Source organism: Chlorocebus sabaeus, chromosome 16 (assembly GCF_047675955.1).
Source record: "Chlorocebus sabaeus isolate Y175 chromosome 16, mChlSab1.0.hap1, whole genome shotgun sequence".
In the NCBI taxonomy this organism is placed as follows: Eukaryota; Metazoa; Chordata; class Mammalia; order Primates; family Cercopithecidae; genus Chlorocebus; species Chlorocebus sabaeus.
The window spans coordinates 53,541,207-53,563,618 of NC_132919.1; the positions used below are offsets into that span (position 1 = coordinate 53,541,207).

The window sequence follows — 22,412 nt, forward strand, 5'->3', positions numbered from 1 at the left end:
CGGCGACTCTGGCCTGGCCTCTCCTCTCTTGCCTGACTCAAGACACTAACTTAGTTCCTGGTTCGGTGCCCTGTTGGTGCTCCTGTTTCCAATAGCTTAGGTCCCACGGTAGGGGAGGAACCGCGGGGGCTGTGCAGCCCCCACCAGCTGCCCTCGAATCCTATCCAGGCCAGTTCCAGATTCTTAACTGAATTTTTTCATGATATTGTCAAAACAATGAGGAAACATTAAAAAAAAAAAAAAAAAATACCCCAAAGCATGCCTGGTGCCTGGTATCTGTCTCTGCTTTTTGGGAAGGCTCTTTCAGGAAGGGGGTGGGGTCTGGACCCACGTCCTAGGGCTGTCCATCGGGGCCTGAGGTGGCTTCTGTCTCTCAGTCTGTGAGGACCTGCCCTTCCTGTGATGCTGTCTGCCTGGGCAGGCCCCTTCAGAGTTTGGGGACTCAGGTGTCCCCAGCTGCCATCTCTTGGAGGCCCTTGGCACTTGGTCACTTAGCTGTCCTGTGCCTCCGTCTCCTGCTGTGTAAAATGGGTATCCTGCCACTCTTAGAGGGCTGGGGCACAGAAACAGTGACGGGCTTTTTTTTGGGGGGGGATGGGGGATGGGGTTTGTTTGTTTTTTTTTTTTGGTTATTGGTTTTTTGGTGTTTTTGTGATAGAGTCTCGCTCTGTCGCCCAGGCTGGAGTGCAGGGGCACGATCTCAGCTCACTGCAACCTCCGTCTCCTAGGTGCAAGCGATTCTCCTGCCTCAGGCTCCCGAGTAGCTAGGATTACAGTTGTGTGCCACTATGCCCAGCTAATTTTTGTATTTTTAGTAGAGACAGGGTTTCATCGTGTTTGCCAGGTTGGCCTCAAACTCCTGACCTCAAGTGATCTGCCCGCCTTGGCTTCCCAAAATGCTGGAATTACAGGCGTGAGCCACCGTGGTGATCGACATGGGCTTTTTATACCATTGTGATTAGGATGAGAGCAACTATGTTCTCCCCAGCCCCCGGGTGTCCTGGTGCACAGGACTGTCACCACCAGAAAGTGGCTGGCCTGCCTGGGAGCGGGGCTGCCACCTCCTCTTTCCCCTTTTACCATTAAGCCTAGCAAATCAGCTTACAGGTGGCAGGTCCTCAGTTCAACCCCACTTCTCAGGGAAATAGAAGCACCACATCCTCATTTTCCAGATGGAGAAAGGTGATCAGATAAGCCTCGTGGCCGCTTTCTCTAACACCCAGAATTCATTCAAAACTCCTGCCCTTCTCACCCCCACCACTCCTGGGCACATCAAAGCCTTGGGATACGAAGTCAGGGGGTGAGGGTCCAGTGGCCCCTTAACCCACTGCCCTGCCCCTGCCCCTGCCCAACCACCTCCTTCCCTTGAACCATGTTTCCCTCTTTCTGGGCAGCTTCAGAAGGGAGCCCCGGTCTGCGCAGGGCTGCGTCACTGCTTGCTGAAGCCCCCGCTTGCTCTCAGGAAATCTGGGGAAATCTTGGGGATCTCAATGTGGCTAAGTTCCTGGTGGAAACCCTGTCCTCTCCCCGAAGCATCCACAGAGAAATGTGAGTTCCCCACTCATCAGCCCCCTGGGAAGCAATTAGAGGCATAATTAAAAGTCAGGTCCCTCCCTCTGTCCCTAGACAGGCTCGTTCGTGTGGGAGTTATGAGCAGGGACTTCTGACTGCCCCAAGGGAAGAAGAGAGAGGGAGGAGAGCTGAGGCCCATTGGGAGACAGGTCCCTAGGGGCTACAGTCTAGCTCAGGGATGACTGGGGAGAGGAAGGTACTGTTCAGGCAAGAGGCCCAGGCAGATGAGGAGGGGCTGTGCCTCCCAGACACCGTGCAACCTCCCAAGAGAGAGAGATTACTGTACCTACACCGACTAACCAGGGACTCTTGAAGGGCCCAGAGAAGCCAGCCACCCCAAGCCCCAGAATCTGTTTCTTGACTGTTGATGGAAAAGCTCTGAGCATTCAAGACGACCCAGGGACCTGGCTTGATTCACAGCTTTAAGGAACATACCTTCTGGCTGGGGTTTCACTGGACCCAGGAGACAAGGAGGAGATGAGCATGCAGAACCAGCCAAGCCACAGAGCTCAGTCAAGATTTGCTAGGAGCCAGGCGTGGTGGCTCACACCTGTAATCCTAGCACTTTGGGAGGCTGAGGCAGGAGGATCCGTTTAGGCCAAGAATTTGAGATCAACTTGGGTAACAGCGAGACAGCATCTCTACCAAAACATAATTTTTTTTTTCGAGACAGAGTCTCGCTCTGTCGCCCAGGCTGGAGTGCAGTGGCGTGATCTCAGCTCACTGCAACCTCCGTCTCCCAGGTTCAAGCAATTCTCCTGCCTCAGCCTCCCAAGTATCTGGGATTATAGGCGCCTACCACCAGGCCCAGCTAATTTTTTGTATTTTTAGTAGAGACGGGATTTTACTATCTTGGCCAGGCTGGTCTTGAACGCCTGACCTCATGATCCACCCGCCTCAGCCTCCCAAAGTGCTGGGATTACAGCCGTGAGCCACTGCGCCCAGCCAATAAATAAATTTTTTATAAAAGATTTGCTGGGCAGCCTTGGGCCAGTTATTTTCTCGCTCCAATTGGCTTCAGTTTCTCCATCTTTAAAATTAGGCAGTAGCTCAGTTGTTTTCAGCTTTTTACCAGAAGCTTTGTTTGCAATGAGGTCATGCTATTTTAATTGATTTTTTTTTTTTTTTGAGAATGGAATCTTGCTCTCTCACCCAGGCTGGAGTACAGTGGTCTGATCTTGGCTTACTGCAGCCTCCACCTCCCGGGTTCAAGCGATTCTCCTGCCTCAGCCTTCTGGGTAGCTGGGATTACAGGTGCACGCCACCACACTCAGCTAATTTTTTTTTTTTTTTGTATTTTTAGTAGAGACGGGGTTTCATGTTGACCAGGCTGATCTCGAACTCTTGACCAGGTAGTCTGCCCGCCTTGGCCTCCCACAGTGCTGGGATTACAGGCGTGAGCCACCGCGCCCAGCCTTTTATAATTGATTGATTATTCATTTATATATTTATTTGTGAGATGAGGTCTTATGTTGCCCAGACTGGTCTCAAAATCCTAGCTTCAAGCAATCCTCCCACCTTGGCCTCCTCCCAGAGCTCTGGGATTACTGACATGAGCCACCACACCTGGCCTCAAATGAGGTCATACTTTGAACCTCTGTGGGGGCTGAGCCAGAGCTTCCCTGGGTGGGGTTGGATCTGGGGGGGTCCTTACTATTTCCCCGCTGGTCTCTGAGGTTCACCTGAGAAACCCAGGGCCCTGCAGCGCACTTCTTGCCTTAAAGATGTTCTGTGAGCCCATCTGTCTAAAGAAGGAAACAGGAACTACTTCTGGGTAGTAATTTGGTCATTTAAATGCAGATCTCAGCCACCATTTTCCAAAATGGGATGGGACCCAAAGCCTTCTGGCCCAATGGTGTCCTGGCACCAGCCCCACCACCTGCCCCGGCGGGTCCAGAGCATCTCCCTCCACGTCCCCCACGTGGATAGGGCTGTGCACCCGTTTATTGGACACATGCCACTCTGCACCGCTGTGATAAGGGCCATACGTCTTAGCAGCTATGACTGCCATATGCTAGGCATTGTTCTTTGCATTGGCCTCAGTTCATTCTCATAACAACTCCGTGAGATCCATGCAATTCATATCACCCTCATTTTACAGGGGAAGCAGCTAAAGGTGAAAGAACCGGCTTACCCCACAGGTCTAGGAAATGGAGGAGCTGGTCGGGGAATGACAAGGTGGGGATGGTAGCCTGGCTGGGCCAAGCAGCGCAGAGGCCCAGCTATCAGCCTCGCAGAGTGGGCCGTGCCCATCTCCCACGGGGCTGTGTGCCCAAGGGAAGTGTCAGGGGAGGCACTGGCTGCTCCAGGCCCCTTCAGCAGCAGCTGCTGGTTCCCAGAGGTCAGCCCCGCCCACCAGGCAGCCAAGGCCCTTCCCTTCCCAGGGTTGCTCTGCCCAGCCTCTGGCTCTGCTGGGCAGGACCAGGGCTCTGGGTTGGATCCCTTGCCTCTCAAGCCTGCAGCCTCGGGCCTGTGCTCCTGCCAGCATCCAGGCTACTCCTGCGTGATGTCCACCTTTGACCCCAGAGTTACACATGCCCAGCCACCCTCTTCTCTCTCCACCACGATGGCACCACATTCCCAGAAGAAAGTAGACCAAAGGAGTCTCAGGATCCTCAAAGTTTAGGATCTGGTTTCCTCTCCCTGCTCATTTTATTTTACTTTATTTATTTTATTTTTTTTAGACGGAGTCTTGCTCTGTCACCCAGGCTGGAATGCAGTGGCATGATCTGGGCCCACTGCAACCTCTCCCTTTCAGGTTCAAGCAATTCTCCTGCCTCAGTCTCCCGAGTAGGTGGGACTACAGGTGCCTGCCACCACACCCGGCTAATTTTTGTATTTTCAGTAGATATGGGTTTTCACCATGTTAGCCAGACTTGTCTCGAACTCCTGACAAGTGATCTGCCCGCCTTGGCCTCCCAAAGTACTGAGATTACAGGCATGAGCCACCGCGTCTGGCCCCTGCTCATTTTAGAGATAGGAAGGCATGCTGGGAGGACAAGAGATTGGCCAAAGTCCCACTAGTGGAGCAGAGCAGGTGGAATTCTCCGGGCTGGCCTGGGTGCTGTGGCCTGGGAGGTGAGGGACAGGTTGAGGGGTGGCGTAAGCAGCAGACTGCGTGCAGAGCTGGGCGTGGTACAGCTGCAGGGGTGGCTGGAAGATCCCTGAAGGCAGGGCGAGATGGAGGGGTGGGCCTTTCCAGGTGTGTGTGGCACTCCCCACCCCTGCCTGGCTCCCCTTGACCCTCATATGACAGACTCCCCAAGGCCCCCACTCCCTCCACACTTGGGCAGGTGCCCTTCCTGGCCGCCCTTCACCCGCAGCACTTAACATGTGCACAATCTTGCCCTGAGCCCTGAAGGCCCTGATTTAAGATGCCAGAAATAAAAGTTAGGAATGAAAATGGGAGAGCTTATCTTTATTCTTCCCCTTTCCGATCTCTTCTAGGCCCCATGGCTTCCTGCCAACAGACAGATGGGAGACTGGGAAGAATATTTTGGTGGGAGGGGAGGGAGTGGTGCTTGCAGGCAGATGGATGCTGGCTCTGCCTCTAAAACCTGTTGCTCTAACCTACTGAGCTGCTGTTCTCCACAGAGACTCCCAGGAGAGATAGGAGGAGCCAGGGATAGCTGCCTTCCCTGGCCAGAATCCAACCCTAAATGACACTTGGCATGTTAAAAAATATTTGTCAAGGCCACAGGGTTCTGATGAATCTTGTTTTCTTTTTCTGCCCTGCTTTCTTCCAAAAAGGATTAGAGGCAGCTTACAAAAAATCATAAAATACAATAGGATAAAAATAGATCAGAGAGAAAACAACACTGGAACACATGGTACAATGAACCAAGAGGGTAGGACACAGAAATGTTCTTTGGCTGGGCCTCCACAATTCTCAAAGGTGGACTGCAAACAGGATTCTGAGCTTCCTATCAGTCAAAGCAAAGAGGGAAATCTGCCAGTTTTGAGACTCACAAAGTCCACAAGATTAAAACCAACCCCGGCCAGTCGCAGTGGCTCATGCCGGTAATCCCAGCACTTTGGGAGGCCAAGGCGGGTGGATCACATGAGGCCAGGAGTTCGAGACCAGCCTGGTCAACATGGTGAAACTCCGCTTAAAATTAGCTGGGCGTGGTGGCAGGCACCTGTAGTCCCAGCTACTGGGAGACTGAAGCAGGGGAGTCGCCTAAGCCCGGGAGATGGAGGTTGCAGTGAGCCGAGATTGTGCCACTGCACTCCAGCCTGGGCAACAGAGCAAGATTCTGATTCAATTAAAAAACAAAACAAAACAAAAAAATCCTAGAAGCAGCTCAGCTATTTCTGATACTAAAGTCTGAGAGGAATTCTCATGGGACATTTGAAGGGATGAGGAGTGGTGTCCCAAGCAACACCGTCAACAACAGTCTTTTTTTGTTTTAGAGACAGAGTCTTGTTCTGTTACTCAGGCTGGAGTGCAGTAGCACTATCAGAGCTCACTCACTGTAGCCTCAAACTCCTGGGCTTGAGGGAGCCTCCTGCCTCAGTCTCTGAGTAGCTGGAACTACAGGCATGCCACCATGCCCAGTTAATTTTTTATTTTTTGTGTTTTTTGAGATAGAGTCCACTGTATCACCCAGGCTGGAGTGCAGTAGTACAATCTCAGTTCACTGCATCCTCCACCTCCGAGGCTCAAGCAATTCCCCTGCCTCAGCCTCCCGAGTAGCTGGGAACACAGGTGTGTGCCACCACACCTGACTAATTTTCGGGGGGTTTTGGTTGTTTTTGTTTTGTTTTGTTTTTTTTGAGACAGAGTCTGGCTCTGTCGCCCAGGCTGGAGCATAGTAGAATGATCTTGACTCGTTGCAACCTCAAAGGTCATGGGGGATAGGTGCTCCCTGAAGAAGTGGCATTTAAATCAGACTCAGAGGATGAGGAGTCCGGGCGGTGAAGGGCGGGGACAAGCATGTTTAGAGAATCAAAGATTCACCTAGCTTTTGGCCTGAGTGTCTGGGCAGTTTCACTCTTTCTGAGCAGGAAAGATTGAGGGAAGAATGGATTTGAGAGAGTTTGAGTTTGATCTCAGATACATAGAGGCTGATGGCAAGCTGTTGTGAAGCGAGTGTTATGGACCAAATTTTGTGTCCTCTCAAAACTCACACATGGAAGCCTTAATCCCAGTGTGATGGTGTTAGGAGTTGGAGGTCTTTGGGAAGTGATTAGGTTTAGGTGAGGTCCTGAGGGTGGAGACCCCATGGTGGAATCAGTGTCTTTGTAAGCAGAGAATGAGGCCAGCGTTCAGTCTCTCCTCACCTTGTAAGGACAGCTTGATCTTGGACTTCCTAGAACTAAGAGAAATAAGGGTCATCCTTTTTTTTTTTTTTTTTTTTTTTTTTTTGGAGTTTCGCTCTGTTGCCAAGGCTGGAATGCAATGGCAACATCTCAGCTCACTGCAACCTCCACCTCCTGGGTTCAAGTGATTCTCCTGCCTCGGCCTCCCAAGTAGCTGGGATTACAGACATGTGACAATATGCCCGGCTAATTTTTGTATTTTTAGTAGAGATGGGGTTTCGCCATGTTGGCCGGGCTGGTCTCGAACTCCTGATCTCAGGTGAGCCACCTGCCCCAGTCTCCCAGAGTGCTGGGATTACAGGTGTAAGCCACCTCGCCCAGCCAAATATCTGTTGCTTAAATCACTGTGTACAGTATTTTATTACAGCAGCCCCAGCTGACTAAGACAAGGAGCAACTGTCTCCTTGTCTGCAGAAAGCACCTCCAGGAGAGGGAGCCATCAGGTGAGAATATGGAATCCAAAGCCTCACCAAGAGGAGACAGCAAAGACAGCACCGAGTCTGACGAGCCCCCAACAGGAGGGAAGGTCAGGATGTTGGTGGTGGGGGGACCTTGGTCTGCCATGCTCTGCTGAGTCTCCCTCCAGCACCCCCTCTAGGGTCAGGGCAGTTTATCCAGGCGGGGAGTGAGTGGGGGCCACGCTCTGCCTCCCACTCTCGCTGCCCACACTCACTGGGCTTTGTACACAGCGTGGGTACAATTGACTCCTTGTCGATAGTTGGGGCCTGGAGAGTTTTTCCATCGTACTCTGTCCGCCTCGTGACCCAAGAATTATTTAGAGATAACAGACCGGAGGGCAGTCTGTGGTGATGAAAATAGAGTCTTTCTTCCAGAGTCAATTGACCCAAAGACAGATCAAACTTGTGACCTTGGACCCATCATCCATCAAAGTGAGCACCCCAGGTCACGGCTGGGAGAATTAATCCAACACAGCGTCCATGGTCAGCGGGTGGGTCTCTGCCCTGCCCTATAGCAACTTCCCTCTCCCCTCCTCCACATGGGGGTAGGGGGTCATGCGTTCCCAGGGGAATACAGGACCGTCCGTCAGGGCATAGGAATAAATATTAAAACTTTGTTGATAATTGTGGTTCATCTTGACCTTCTGCATTTTTCCTGTTTTACAAAGTATAGAATAAAGCAGGACTGGGGGGAAGGACACCTCTTTTCTTGGAGCTGCTTTACTTTTTTTTTTTCTTTTCGTTTTTCTTTTTTTTTTTTTTTGGAGAAGGAGTTTTGCTCTTGTTGTCTTGTCTGGAGTACAATGGCGCAATCTCAGCTCACTACAACCTCCACGTCCCGGGTTCGACCGATTCTCCTGCCTCAGCCTCCTGAGTAGCTAGGATTATAGGCATGTGCCACCATGCCTGGCTCATTTTTGTATTTTTAGTAGAGACAGGGTTTCACCATGTTTGTCAGGCTGTTCTTGAACTCCTGACCTCAGGTGATCCGCCTGCCTTGGCCTCCCAAAGTGCTGGGATTACAGGCGTGAGCCATCATACCCGACCACTTCTTTCTTTTTTTTTTTTGTTTTTGTTTGTTTTTGAGACGGAGTCTCGCTCTGGCCCAGGCTGGAGTACAATGGTATGATCTTGGCTTACTGCAACCCCCACCTCCCAGGTTCCAGTGATTCTCCTGCCTCAGCCTCCGGAGCAGCTGGGATTATAGGCGCCCACTACCACACCACACCTGGCTCGTTTTTGTATTTTTAGTAGAGACAGGGTTTCACCATATAGGCCAGGCTGGTCACAAACTCCTAACCTCAAGTGATCCACCAGCCAGCCTCGGCCTCCCAAACTGCTGGGATTACAGGTGTAAGCCACCGTGCCCTGCCTGGAGCTGCTTTTCAGCCAATTCTAGATTCTGGCACTTGGGCTGCCAGATGTCCTTCTTTCACGCCTTCTCCAGAGAGTGGCCCCAGGACTTTGCAGCCAGAGGGCTCTTTCTAAAATGCAAATCTCGACCAGTGCAGTGCTCACTGTGCTGGAGTAATTCCATACCTTTGTAATCCCAGCCCTTTGGGAGGCTGAGGTGAGAGGATCACTTGAGGTCAGGAGTTTGAGACCAGCCTGGCCAACACGGTGAAACCTCATCTCTGCTAAAAATACAAAAATTAGCTGGGCATGGTAGAACACACCCATAATTCCAGCTTCTCGGGAGGCTGAGGTAGGAGAATCTATTGAACCCAGGAGGTGGAGGTTGTGGTGAGCAATACTGCATCACTGCACTCCAGCCTGGAAGACAGACAGACTCCATCTCAAAAATAAAAAATAAAATAAAAATGCAAATTTCAGTGCAGCTGGGCGCGGTGGCCAGCACTTTGGGAGGCCGAAGCGGATGGATCACGAGGTCAGGAGATCAAGACCATCTTGTCTAACAGGGTGAAACCCTGTCTCTACTAAAAATACAAAAAAAAAAAAAAATTAACCAGGCGTGGTGGTGGGTGCCTGTAGTTCCAGCTACTTGGGAGGCTGAAAGGGAGAATGGCATGAAACCGGAAGGCGGAGCTTGCAGTGAGCCAAGATCACGCCACCGCGCTCCAGCCTAGGCGGCAGAGCGAGACTCCGACTCCGACTCCGTCTCCGTCTCAAAAAAAAAAAAAAAAAAATGCAGATTTCACCAACATCATAAAGTGGGCTCTTCAGGGACTCCTCGAGGCCTCGGGTTCGAGGCCCTTCCCAAGCCTGGACCTTCCAGTCCCTCAAACCTCCCCCAGCAACCAGTGTGCCAGATCTGGTCCTACAAGAACCAGAAGTGATTTTCTAAATGCCTGGTGGCGTCTGGAACCATTGTCCTTCTTCTGCCTTGACAAGACTCTACCTGTCTATACCTTTGTTTCACTTCTTCCCAGAAGCCTTCCTGCAACACCTAAGTGAGAGCTCAGCAGCCGTGTAGCAGCTCTGCCAGTGCCTTCTGATGTCACTGCCTGCTTATTGGTTACATTACTCTCCATACTAGTTTCCTTATTGTTGCTGTAACAAATTACCACAAATTGGCCAGGTACAGTGGCTCATGCCTGGAATCCCAGCCTTTTGGGAGGCTGAAGTGGGCAGATCATTTGAGGTCAGGAATTCAAGAACAGCCTGGCCAACATGGAAATATCCCGTCTCTACTAAAAAACAATACAAAAATTAGCCAGGTGTGGTGGTGCATGCCTGTCATCCCAGCTACTCGGGTGGCTGAAGCGCAAGAATCGCTTGAATCCAGGAGGTGGAGGTTGCAATGAGCCGAGATGGTGCCACTGCACTCCAGCCCTGGCGACAGTGAAACTCTGTCTCAAAACAAAACAAAACAAACAAATAGAAAACACAAATTGCCACAAATCTGATAGTTTAAAACAGCACTTTTTTTTTTTTTTTTTGAGACAGGGTCTGGCTCTGTTGCCCAGGCTGTAGTGCAGTGGTACAATCTTAGCTCACTGCGACCTCCATCTCCTGGGCCCAAGCCAACCTCTCATCTCAGCCTCTTGAGTGGCTGGGACTACAGGTGCAGGCCACCACGTCCAGCTGATTTTTGTAGAGATGGGGTCTCACTATGTTGCACAGGCTGGTCTCAAACTCCTGAGCTCAAGCAATCCATCCTCCTCAGCCTCCCAAAGTCCTAGGATTATAGGCGTGAGCCGCCATGCCTGGCCCGCAAATGTAATATCTCACATTTTTAAAGGTCAGAAGACCCAGACGGCTTTTACTGAGCTAAAATCAAGGTGTAGGTAGGTTTGTGTTCCTTCTGCAAGTTCGAGGGGAGAATCTGTCTTTTCCACTTCTAGAGGCCACTTGCGTTCCTTGACTCATGGCCCCTTCCTCCAGCTTCAAAGCCAGCAGTGCAGCATCTTCACATCTCTCTCTGTTTTCCTCTTTTCCTCTGTGTCTCTCCCTTCCTCTGACCCTCCTGCCTCCTTCTCATAAGGATCCTTGTGGTGCTGTTGGGCCGAAGATAATCCAGAATAATCTTCCCATCTCAAGATTCCACTTAATTGCATCAGCAAGGTCCCTTTTGCCTTGTAAGGTAACACGTCCACAGTTTCTGGAAATTAGGATGTGGGCCTCTTTGGATGGGAGCACATTATTCTACCGAGTGCAATCTCCTAGGCAAGGGGCTGTGTCTTGTTTGTGCTGTGTCTTCCAGAGACAGCAGCAGTTAAAAAATACTTTTGAGTGAGTGAATGAGTGAGTGAGTGAGTGAATGAGTGAGTGAATGAGTGAGTGAATGAGTGAGTGATTGAGTGAGTGAATGAGTGAGTCAGTGAGTGAATGGGTGAATGGGTGAGTGAATGAGTGAGTGAGTGAATGGGTGAATGAGTGGGTGAATGAGTGAGTGAGTGAGTGAGTGAATGAGTGAGTGAATGAATGAGTGAATGAGTGAGTGAGTGAATGGGTGAATGAGTGAGTGAATGAGTGAGTGAATAAGTGAGTGAATGAGTGAGTGAATAAGTGAGTGAATAAATGAGTGAATGAGTGAGTGAGTGAGTGAATGAGTGAGTGAGTGAATGAATAAGTGAATGAGTGAGTGAATGAGTGAATGGGTGAATGAAGGAATGAGTGAGTGAATCAGTAAGTGAGTAAGTGAGTGAATAAATGAGTGAATGAGTGAGTGAATAAGTGAGTGAATGAGTGAGTGAATAAGTGAGTGAATGAGAAAGTGAGTGAGTGAGTGAGTGAGTGAGTGAGTGAGTGAGTGAGTGAGTGAATGAATAGCTCCCCAGAGCGGGGAGGGTAAGAGCCAAGACGTGGGAAGCTGGAGGACTGTGGTTAAGTAGGAGAAGACTGGAGTGTGACCCAAGCTGCCCCACCTGCCACCTCTGCCCATCCAGTTTTGCCAACATGCAGGGCCTGCAGCTGCAGGTGACTGGCTCCTTTCTCACAGGGCATGGGGGGCAGGGGCTGAAGCCTGTGGAGTTTCCCTCTGAGCCCAGGGAGACTTTGGGCAGCCTCTGCTCAGCCTGGAGAGGCTCTGGGCACAGAACCCCAGGCAGGGCAGAGGATGACCTGAAGACCGAGTGAAGACACACAGTGGCAACAGTGAACAGGGAATGCTTTTCGCACACCACTTTGACCAGGGCTGACTCCCTAAGCCCAAAATGTCCTATTTCCTTGATGTTTGGACCAAAAGTAGAATCTGCATGCTACCTACTCATAGGGACAAGCAAAGGCTCAGTAGCTGTCTTGGGCCTCGGGGGTCTGGGTGGTCTTCCCAGCCCAGGGAGAAGGAGCTGTCTCCCACGCTTAGCTTGGTAGGCTGGAAGGAGCTGGCTTTGGGGCCATGCGGACTGAGCTTGCGGCCTTTAGGAAGCACATCTAAGCCTTTATCCTCAGCTTTTTTCAAATGTAGAAGAGAAATAATAATAGCTCTCTTTGCAAGGTTTTGTGGGAATTAGAGAGAATACAATGTAAACAGTGAACCTAAACCAATTAAGTCCTAGTAAGTGGTAGCAAAGGTTGGATTTAGCCCCCCATTCCCACATCTACTGGCTGTATAAGCTTAGGCAGTGTTTTTGCTTCTGGGCCTTGGTTTCCTTACCTATAAAACGGGTAGAGCAGCGGAAGTTTGCCATGAGAATGAGAGGAGCCTTGAATGAGAAGTGTGGGTGGTTCATTAGTCCTGTGGCTATTTCCAAGCCCCAAGGGGAAGTAGACGCCTTTCCCTGGGTGCAGGTGCTAGAACGGACGGACTCCTAGAGACCGAGTTCCTGCACAATGACAGAGCAGGACCGTCCTGGCTGCAGGGCCTCCCTGCCCTGCACTTCAAGTGGCCACTGTGAAGCCAACAGCTGTCCCCTCCAAGTGGCATTCTTGGGGCACAAAGGGCGGTGGAGAGAGCAGGGCACACTGGCTCATTGTCCCTGGGACTGAGCAGCAGCGGGTGAGGGGCACCCCTTCTGACCTCCAGCCCCTCCCAACCCCATGGCTATTTGGCTGCCAGGCCTTCGCTGCCGGATCTTACAGTATCCCCCAGCAGCACCTGAACCATCACGGGACCCCTTACCCCATGGCATCTTTTACCAGGGGCCCTTAGGGATAATGCATTTTAAGAAGGGATAGGTCCAAGTGCAGTGGCTCACGCCTTTAATCCCAGCACTTTGGGAGACCAAGGTGGGCAGATCGCTTGAGGTCAGGAGTTCGAGACCAGCCTGGCCAACATGGTGAAACTCTGTCTCTACTAAAAATAAAAAAAGTAGCCGGGCATGGTGGCAATCGCCTGTAATCCCAGCTACTTGGGAGGCTGAAGCAGGAGAATCGCTTGAACGCGGGAGGCAGAGGTTGCAGTGAGCCGAGATTTTGCCACTGTACTCCAACTTGCGCAACAGAGCGAGACTCTGTCTCAAAAATAAAACAACAACAAAAACCACCCCTGTGTCAGGCACCCACGTGTACTTTCACTGATCCTTAGCCCTCCGGGTACATAGTGTGCATTGATCCCATTTTACTGATGCAGAATCTGGGGTTTAGAGAGGCGATTAAAGCCTGACCCAGGAAATAGACTGGTGGCTGACAAAGGCTGGATTTGAACCCTAGCCTGCCTGACGCCCCTGTCTGCACCGTCGCCGTAAAGGCAGGGCGCTTAGTGGAGAGGAAGGCGGGTATTCCAGATAAAAGAAAGGTAGGCATGGCCATGATCTGCCCGGCAAAGCACTGGCTGCCATTGATCCCAGGCCAGGGGCACGGGCATGATGACCTCGCCAGGCCCTGCAGCCAGAGAATTCCAAAGCTCCCCCCACCTCCACCCCCGCTTTTCAGAGCAGAGCATTAATAAAGGGGAAGGAGCTGGATGATGACAATTCAGGAAATTTGCAGCCGGAGCTAAATGACAGCCTCATAATGATGGTGATTAAAAATTCACGCTTCTGTTTTTACAGCGATTTGAGTGTCCACTTAGCACCATGAATCAATTAATAAACAAAAACACAAGGGCTAGGGATAAGCTTCAGGGCACAGAAGAGGGGGTTGTGAGGTTTCAGAGGGGACATCCCAGGGCTGGGGCACTGCTTCTTGTTGTTGTACAGTGGGGACACCGGTTCACTTCAAGAGCCATGAGGTGGAGCAGCTCCCCCCAGCCTCAGCGAAGCTTAACAATCAGTCAGCTCCTCTGGGTGTCTGTTTGCTCATCTGTAAAAGGGGTGAGGTTGGCCAGGCACAGTGGCTCACGCCTGTAATCCCAGCACTTTGGGAGACCGAGGCAGGTGGATCACCTGAGGTCGGGAGTTCGAGACCAGCCTGGCCAACATGGAAAAACCCCATTTCTACTAAAAATATACAATTAGCCGGGTATGATCTCGGCTCACCTCAACCTCTACCTCCCGGGTTCCAGCAATTCTCCTGCCTCAGCCTCCCAAGTAGCTGGGATTACAGGTGTGCACCACCATGCCTGGCTAATTTTGTATTTTTAATAGAGACCAGGTTTCTCCATGTTGATCAGGCTGGTCTCGAACTCACAACCTCAGATGATCCGCCTACCTTGGCTTCCCAAAGTGCTGGGATTACAGGCATGAGCCACTGTGCCCAGTCAATTTTTTGTATTTTTAATAGAGATGGGGTTTCACCATGTTGGCCAGGCTGGTGTTGAACTCCCGACCTCAGTTGATCCACCCACCTTGGCCTCCCGAAGTTCTTGGGATTACAGACATGAGTGAGCCAACAAGCCCGGCCTTTATTTTTTTTTCTTTGAAAAAAGGATCTTGCTGTCACCCAGGCTGGAGTGCAGTGGTGCAATCATGGCTCACTGCAGCCTCAACCTCCTGGACTCAAGTAATCCTCCTGCCTCAGCCTCCCAAGTAACTGGAACTACAGGCATGCACCACCATGCCCACCTAATAATTTTTTAATTTTTAATAGAGATGGGAGTCCTGCTTTGTTGCCCATGCTGGTCTTGCACTCCTGGGCTCAAGCAATCCTCCCACCTTGGCCTCTGAAAATGCTGGGATTACAGGTGTGAGCCACTGTACCTGGCCTGGACCTAGACTTTTTGGGTAGCCAGTTCAATTTACTGCAGAAGGTATTTTGAATAAGCAAAAACTATGACTGCAATCCCCGTTGTTTGTGTGCCAAACTAATGATGACCCACTGGGAGAAAGGATTTCATCCATGTGACACCCACCACACACCTCTGCTGGCCAGGCACCTAGAGGTGGGATGGGAAGCCCTGGTGGAGGAGGAGAGAAGCTGGGGTGATGGAGGGAGGAGTCTTAGCCAAGAGTCTCCTTCATGTTCATCCCTCATCAGTTAACTCTTGGAGGCCACCAGAGTAGCAGAAAGCTCTTTGGGCTGTATCCCCAGGGCTCTCATGATTTTAAAAAATCATCCCCAGGCTAGGCGCGGTGGCTCATTTCTGTAATCCCAGCACTTTGGGAGGATGAGGCAGGCAGATCACCTGAGGTCAGGAGTTCGAGACCAGCCTGGCCAATATGGCGAAACCCTGTCTCTACTAAAAGTACAAAAATTAGTTGGGTGTGGTGGTGTGGGCCTATAATCTCAGCTACTCGGGAGGCTGAGGCAGGAGAATTGCTTGAACTTGGGAGGCAGAGGTTGCAGTGAGCCAAGATCATGCCATTGCACTCTGGCCTGGGCAATAGAACAAGACTCCGTCTCAAAAAAAAAAAAAAGAAAAAAAAAGAAAAAAATGCATCCTCTAAGCAGCCCCCGTCCAGTCTTCCCCTGACCATCCCTCAGACTGCCATGCATAGTTCTCAGAGCCCTGCAGTGGCTCTGCTAACTTCATGATCACTCCCCGAAAAAGCTGGCCCCAGCAGGCCTCCCAGAGTTGGGTCCCTTCTCAGCTCTTCAGCCTCATTGCCCCCATTCCCCCTCTTTACCTCCACTTCTGCCAAACCAAACCCTTGAGCACTTCCTCAGTCTGCACATTGCTCCATGCCCCAACCTTCATACTGCTGGCCTTCTTCCAGAACATTCTCTCCCCATCATCATGACTCTCCGTTGAGAGTGCTCCCTGCCACCCCTTCCTGCCCTGCTGGGTCCCTTGTGCCTCTATCTCATTATTGTGTGAAAGGCTAATGTCCCCTCCTTGACAGGGTCATCTCTGAGGGTAGGGATGTGACCCTAGTGCATAGATGCTCAGGGATGTTTAGGGAAGAAAATCATCAAGAGATCCAGATTTGAACCGCATCTGTATCGCCTCCCAAACCACGTGTCCTTGGTCTCCCTGGGCTTTGATGCCCTCATCGGTCCTGCATGCGCTGCCAGGCTACTGTGAGCCTCTAATGAGCCTGTGTTGACAGATGAATGCATTCTTGGGACGACTAATCAACACACACAACTAAGGCCAAGAGAACCAGGGTTTCTACCCCAGGGACCCCCTCAGCCCCACCCTCTAGCAGCCCTGGAGCCGGGTCCCTCTGCCTGTCCCAGGATGCAGTCAGAGGCTTGAGCTTCTGGAAACTCTTGGATCTTGTCCCTGCTCCTCCCAGTCCTGCCTCAGCTCCAGGCGTCTATCTCTCCAGCTATTTTATTTTCTGATCTGGAGTTCAAAAGAACAGATCTAGGAGTGACAGCCATGGGGAACAACAGCCAGCAGGCTCATTCATGTTGGCCCAGATGAGAGCCTGCAGGCTGCCCACCTCTCCCCGCTGGGTCTGGGCACCCAGAAAGGAGGGCGTTTGGGTTCTGGTTCTACGGGCATCAAAGGCCAATGTGACTGAGAACAGCAGCTCTAGTTAGAGGCAAGGCCAGTTTGGGGCCAAGAGCAGGGGGAGGGGGGAGCCTGGTCTAATTAGAGCCCTAACATGCTCCTTTGAAAGCATTTTCAGATGTCCCCAGCCCTGCAGGCAGGGGTGGTGTAATAATAATAAAACAACATTTGCATAGAGATTTCATTTATAAAGCACTTTCTCAGGGGTGGGGTGGCACTGGGTGGCCCTGTGGAATCCTGGCTGGGAGGCCGCCCTGGCCTTGGGTCGGTTCCGCCCTCCAGCCAAGCTGGCGATTGTGTGTGAGGTAAACAAAGCGCCATTCATCCAACTGTTTCCGATTCCTCTGCTCTTCATTCCTTTTCCCCTGTCTCCCGTGAAGAGCTCACTCTGGGCTTGTCACTCAGGCCAGAAAAGGGGGTCAGGGGTCCCAGAGGGAGACCCCTTCCCTGATGGGAAGCAGCAGGGAGGTGGGACGGCTCCCTCCCTCTGCACATCCCCACCACCCCCAGCTCTGGCAGAATAACAGCCTTGCTGCGGTTGGTTTGTGCAACTCTTTGCTAACCTGTGGCAGTGTCTTCATGGACAAAGTATGAGCCCAGGTTTGGTAATGTCTGCGTGCACGCCACGTTTGTGTTTGGTAACATGCAGAGATAAGCAGTTTGTGGCGCTCTGCGAATCCCTCCCTACCGGAGTGGGCCTTGTGTACACAGTGTGGGGGCGAGGGGCCCTGGGGTGCCTGCCCCTGCACTGGGTGGGCGGGGTGAGGCAGCTGGGCCCCACTCTTATACAGCCCAGGCTGGAGAGTCGCCTGCAGTCACCTGGCCTCTGGCACCCTGGGGTGAGGCACTGGGCGCTGGCCCCTTAAGGGCCTCTGATCAGCTATATCGGGCCCAGCTGCCTGGGTTCCGGCAGCTTCCGCAGCCCCAGCCGGAGATGGAAGATGCAAGAGGTCATTGCGGGGCTGGAGCGGTTCACCTTCGCCTTCGAGGAGGATGTCGAGATGCAGAAGGGCACTGGGCTCCTGCCTTTCCCGGGCATGGACAGTGAGTGAGGATGGGGCCACGATCCCTCCCCTACCTCCCCCCTTTTCTTTCTTTTTTTTTTTTTTTGACGTGGAGTCTCGCTTTGTCGCCCAGGCTGGAGTGCAGTGGCGCCATCTTGGCTCACTGCAAGCTCCACCTCCGGGTTCACTCCATTCTCCTGCCTCAGCCTCCCGAGTAGCTGGGACTACAGGCGCCCGCCACCACGCCTGGCTAATTTTTGTATTTTTACCACAGACGGTGTTTCACCATGTTAGCCAGGATGGTCTCTATCTCCTGGCCTCGTGATCCACCCGCCTTGGCCTCCCAAAGTGCTGGGATTACAGGCCTGAGCCACCGCACCTGGCCTCCCTCCCCCTACCTTCTCTACAGGCCTCTCTGCTCAACTCCCTCATGCAAGGGCCGCTTCTCTGTCTCTCTCTTCTGTGGCTTCGGGGCAACCCATTTTCCACACTGAGAGAGGCACAGAGAGACCATGAACTGAGAGAAGCCACACTGGCCTCCCGAGCTCCTGGGCCAGCCTTGAGCACCTCGAGCTCCTCTGTTTCAGAGTTGGGGGGTTAAGGGTTGAGGTCTGCTGGCTGGCTCTGAAGGTTAACCTCTACAGGGCCCAGATTTGAGGGCCCACAGGCCAGAGCCTGGGGGAAGTCTAGGTGGGACATGCCGATAGGAGGTGGAGGCTCCTGGGACAGCTGCAGCCTCTGGGGAAGCTACCTTCTCCGTTCCCTTTTCTTCTTCCAGAGTCGGCCTCAGCTGTGTGCAACTTCTTCGCTAAAGGGCTCTGTGAGAAAGGTGAGTTAGTGGGCAGGCCTGGGCCCCGAACTGGGTGAGTGTAGGGTCTGTCTGAGCTACACCCAGCAGGGGCTCTGCCTGGCCTGGGACCGGGTGTCAAATTTGCACCTGGGAAGGGAAAATTGGGATGGAGCGGAATTTTATTTTTCTTTTATTTATTTTTAGACGGAGTCTCGCTCTGTCGCCCAGGCTGGAGTGCAGTGGTGTGATCTCGACTCACTGCAACCTCCGCCTTCCGGGTTCAAGCGATTCTCCTACCTCAGCCTCCCGAGTAGCTGGAACTACAGGCGTCCACCACCAAGCCTGGCTAATTTTTGTATTTTTAGTAGAGATGGGGTTTTGCCATGTTGGCCAGACTGGTCTCAAACTCCTGACCTCAGGTGATCCACCTGCCTAGGCCTCCCAAAGTGCTGGGATTACAGGCATGAGCCACCATGCCCGGCCATGGAGCAGAATTTTAGACTTACAGGTAGACAAAGGATAAGTGGATGGATCCACCGAGCAGCCTGCCGCTCCCCTAAGATTTCCCCACCTCAGCAGCAGTCTTCGTAGTTTGCAGTTCGCGTCAGGGTAATCAGGCTGCCTGGAAAGGGGTTTTTCTTTCTTTCTGCCTTGCTGGGATGGGCGTGTGTCTGAGCTTTGGCCTATGCATTCCCAGGAGGCTCCAGCTTCTTGATGTTTTTCTTGTTTTCTTCCTAGCTAGACAGGAGGCATCCTTCTTCCCCGGTCCCATGCTCTGACTCAGTTTGGAAACTGGTCAGTTGTCTCATCCATTCCCTGTGCTCTGAGGTAGCACTAGCCACCGTCTTTTAAATGCTATCAAAAAGCATCCTCCACTTCTCTCCTGCCCTGACTTTGGGTCAATGCTCTCTTCCTAGGCCCCTCTCCCCAAATGCAGCCATTCTGGGAAGGCCTGACTCAAATACAAGAGTTTTCAACTTTTCTTCTGGTTCTTGGCTCACGTAGAGGCTCTTCCCACAGAAATACACAACTGCCCAAAATAAAAAACACACACACACAAAAACTGGCTTCCAATTTTAGGGTTTCCCAGTCTTGCTTGCCTATACATTTGGGTTAAGAAATCTCCCTGGTGTGAGAGTTTAGGACATGCTTTCTGATCCAAATGACTCTGTCCCTGGAAGCTGGGGGGGTGGAGGGGACCGGGCAAGGAGGACCTGGGACCATGGTCGCCTACCTGCCTTGTTTGTCTTGGAGCCAGCCCTGGACCATGCAGGGAGAAGGGAAATGAGATCACTGGTCACCCAAGGGCTTGTGCACCCAGGACCCTGCAGGCTCAAATGTGGGCTGAGTGGCGTCTCCTCAGCTCAGCCCATCCAGTCCCTAGATCAGCGGTTCCTAGCAATACCCTTTTGCAAAGAAAGAAAGCTATTGTGGTGGAAGGTCAGAACCAAGCAAGTCAATGGCCAGCAGTGGAGGGTAGGGGTTATTTAAAAAGAGCACCTTGGCCAGGAGAGTTGGCTCACACTTGTAATCCCAGCACTTTGAGAGGCAGAGGCTGGAGGATCGCTCAAGACCAGCCTGGGCAACATAGCGAGACCCCATCTCTACAAAAGATAAAAAAAAATTTTAAAAAGGAAAAATGGAAATAACACCTCCCCTACACCCCAAATTGTGTCAGAGAACTGGCCAGGCATGAGGCTGGACCTGTTTAGAAACTCAGGAACTGCTAGCCTGGGACATGGCAAAGCCCCGTCTCTACAAAAAATAAAAAAAATTAGCTCAGTGTGGTGGTGCATGCCTGTAGTTCCAGCTACTCGGGAGGCTGAGATGGGAGAACTGCCTGAGTCTAGGAGTTTGAGGCTACAGTGAGCCATGACTGTGCCATTGCACTCCAGCCTGGGCAACACAGTAAGATCCTGTCGAGAGAGAAAGGAACTGGGTGTCCTTCCTGCTAATAGCAATGCAGACTTGAGTGATGATGATAAAACAGTTAAATGTAACATTTCCATGGAATATTCCTTATAAATCATTACAAAGTTGGCTCTTCTGTCACCCTGTTAGGTCTCTGGAATCGGGAAGCATAACATTTGGTGTTTTTAAAGATGGGAATTCAACGTGCCCTAACTGAGCAATTACTATGTGCCAGGGGCTGGGCTGGGTGTGGGGATTCCAGGCTGGAAAGCCTGGCCCTGCTCCCTGGCAGGATGAGAGGGGCTGTTAGGCACTGTGGGAATGAAAAGAAGGCAGCTGTTCTGAGCCCAGGTGCTTCCCTGGAGAAGGGCATGACACGCCAGTCAGACAGGAAGGATGGGCAAAGGTGTGGTAGCCGGAACAGCTGTGCATTAAGAAGAGCTTGCCCTGGCCAGGCACAGTGGCTCATGCCTATAATCCCAGCACTTTGGGAGGCTGAGGCAGATGGATCACCTGAGATCAGGAGTTTGAGACCAGCCTGGCCAACACGGTGAAACCCTGTCTGTACTAAAAATTAAAAAAAATAGCCAGGTGTGGTGGTGGGCACCTGTAATCCTAGCTACTTGGGAGGCTGAGGCAGGAGGATCACTTGAACCCGGGAGGTGGAGGTTGCAGTGAGCTGAGACCATGCCATTGTACTCTAGCGTGGGCAACAGAGCAAGACTCTGTCTCAAAAAGAAGAGCTTGCCCTTCATGCTGCCTCGGCCCCCAGTTCTTGCCCCTACAGGGTCCAAGTGAAGGGATAAGGGGAGAGTCGCTGGGGACTGAGTCCGGTACTCTCCTGGGGAATCCTCGGGAGGGCTGAGCCGGGCCCAGGCTGTGGACGAGAGGCCTCCCAACCAGGTGCTTTGGCATCTCCAGGGAAACTCTGCCCTTTCCGACATGACCGAGGGGAGAAGATGGTGGTGTGTAAGCACTGGCTCCGGGGGCTGTGCAAGAAGGGTGACCACTGCAAGTTCCTGCACCAGTACGACATCACCAGGATGCCTGAGTGCTACTTCTACTCCAAGTTCGGTAAGGCCTCTTCCTGGCTCGGCGCCTCACCGTGGAGGGTGGCAGTGTGGGCTGTGAAATGGGAAGAAGGTTTCTAGAGGAGGGAGCACGCAGAGGAGGCTGAACATGTCCCTGGAGGCCAAAGAGACCTGTCTGAGCCTCGGGTGCCTGTTCTCCAAACCCCCAGACAAGCAGAAGTGCACCCTGAAGTCCCTGCCCTTTACTGCCCCCAGGATCAAGGTGCATACCAGTTACCCCCAAAAGGGAAGAGGGCATTGTTGCTCTCCCCAGTCCTGGTTCATCACACACCCAGCCTGGCTATTTGGAAATGTCTCAGATGAGCCATCTCTCAGGCCCCGGCTAGAACTTCCTGAACATCAGGACTTCAGAGCCACATTCACGATGCCTGCTGTGCCCTCAAAGTCCCTGTGCTACTGTCTGCTCTTCCAACGGTCCTGCTATTTTAACTCTTACTTTAGAAGAAACTTTGCATTGTTTCCATGAATGGAGAACTAGCATCACTTGTTGGAAATCAAAGGTAACCGTAAACATAAATCCATGAGGTTCGGAAGTCTAGCACCTAAAATCATCCTGAGTGGTCAAGCCTCAACCAGCATCTTGCCTCCCTCTGGCTTCAAGGCATCCTTTGTCCTTTTATTTTTTATATATATATATATATTTTTTGAGACAGGGTCTCACTCTGTCCCCCAGGCTACAGTGCAGTGGCGTGATCTTGGTTCACTGCAAACTCCACCTCCCAGGTTCAAGCGATTCTCCTGCCTCAGCCTCCTGAGTAGCTGGGACTACAGGTACCCACCATCACTATGCCCGGCTAAGTTTTATATTTTTGGTAGAGACTGGGTTTTGCTGTGTTGACCAGGCTGGTCTTGAACTCCTGACCTCAGGTGATTCACCTGCCTCGGCCTTCCAAAGTGCTGGGATTATCTGCGTGAGCCACCGTACCCGGCCTCCTTTGTCCTTTTAATCAAGGGACTGTTTATGGGGCAGCTGCAGCCACTTTCCCACTTATTTAAGAAAGGAATCTGTGAATGTGCTTCAGGTGTCACCCTTCACAATACAGTTCTACGGTTCAGGGCTTTTCGGAGCTGGAAGGAGCCTTACGG

At 52.0% G+C, this 22,412-nt stretch overlaps 1 protein-coding gene across 2 annotated transcripts in view; it reads left to right on the top strand.

Moving 5' to 3' along the window:
* Positions 1–22,412, top strand: part of CPSF4L (cleavage and polyadenylation specific factor 4 like) — a 64,834-nt gene that overhangs the window by 27,859 nt on the left and 14,563 nt on the right. For both annotated transcript variants that reach the window (XM_037993744.2, XM_008011950.3), the window contains exons 2-4: positions 17,426–17,574; positions 18,313–18,363; positions 21,157–21,309. In XM_037993744.2, the coding sequence (XP_037849672.1) occupies positions 17,472–17,574; positions 18,313–18,363; positions 21,157–21,309 (307 nt within the window). In that variant the 5' untranslated portion in view covers positions 17,426–17,471. The remainder of the gene's footprint in view (positions 1–17,425; positions 17,575–18,312; positions 18,364–21,156; positions 21,310–22,412) is intronic.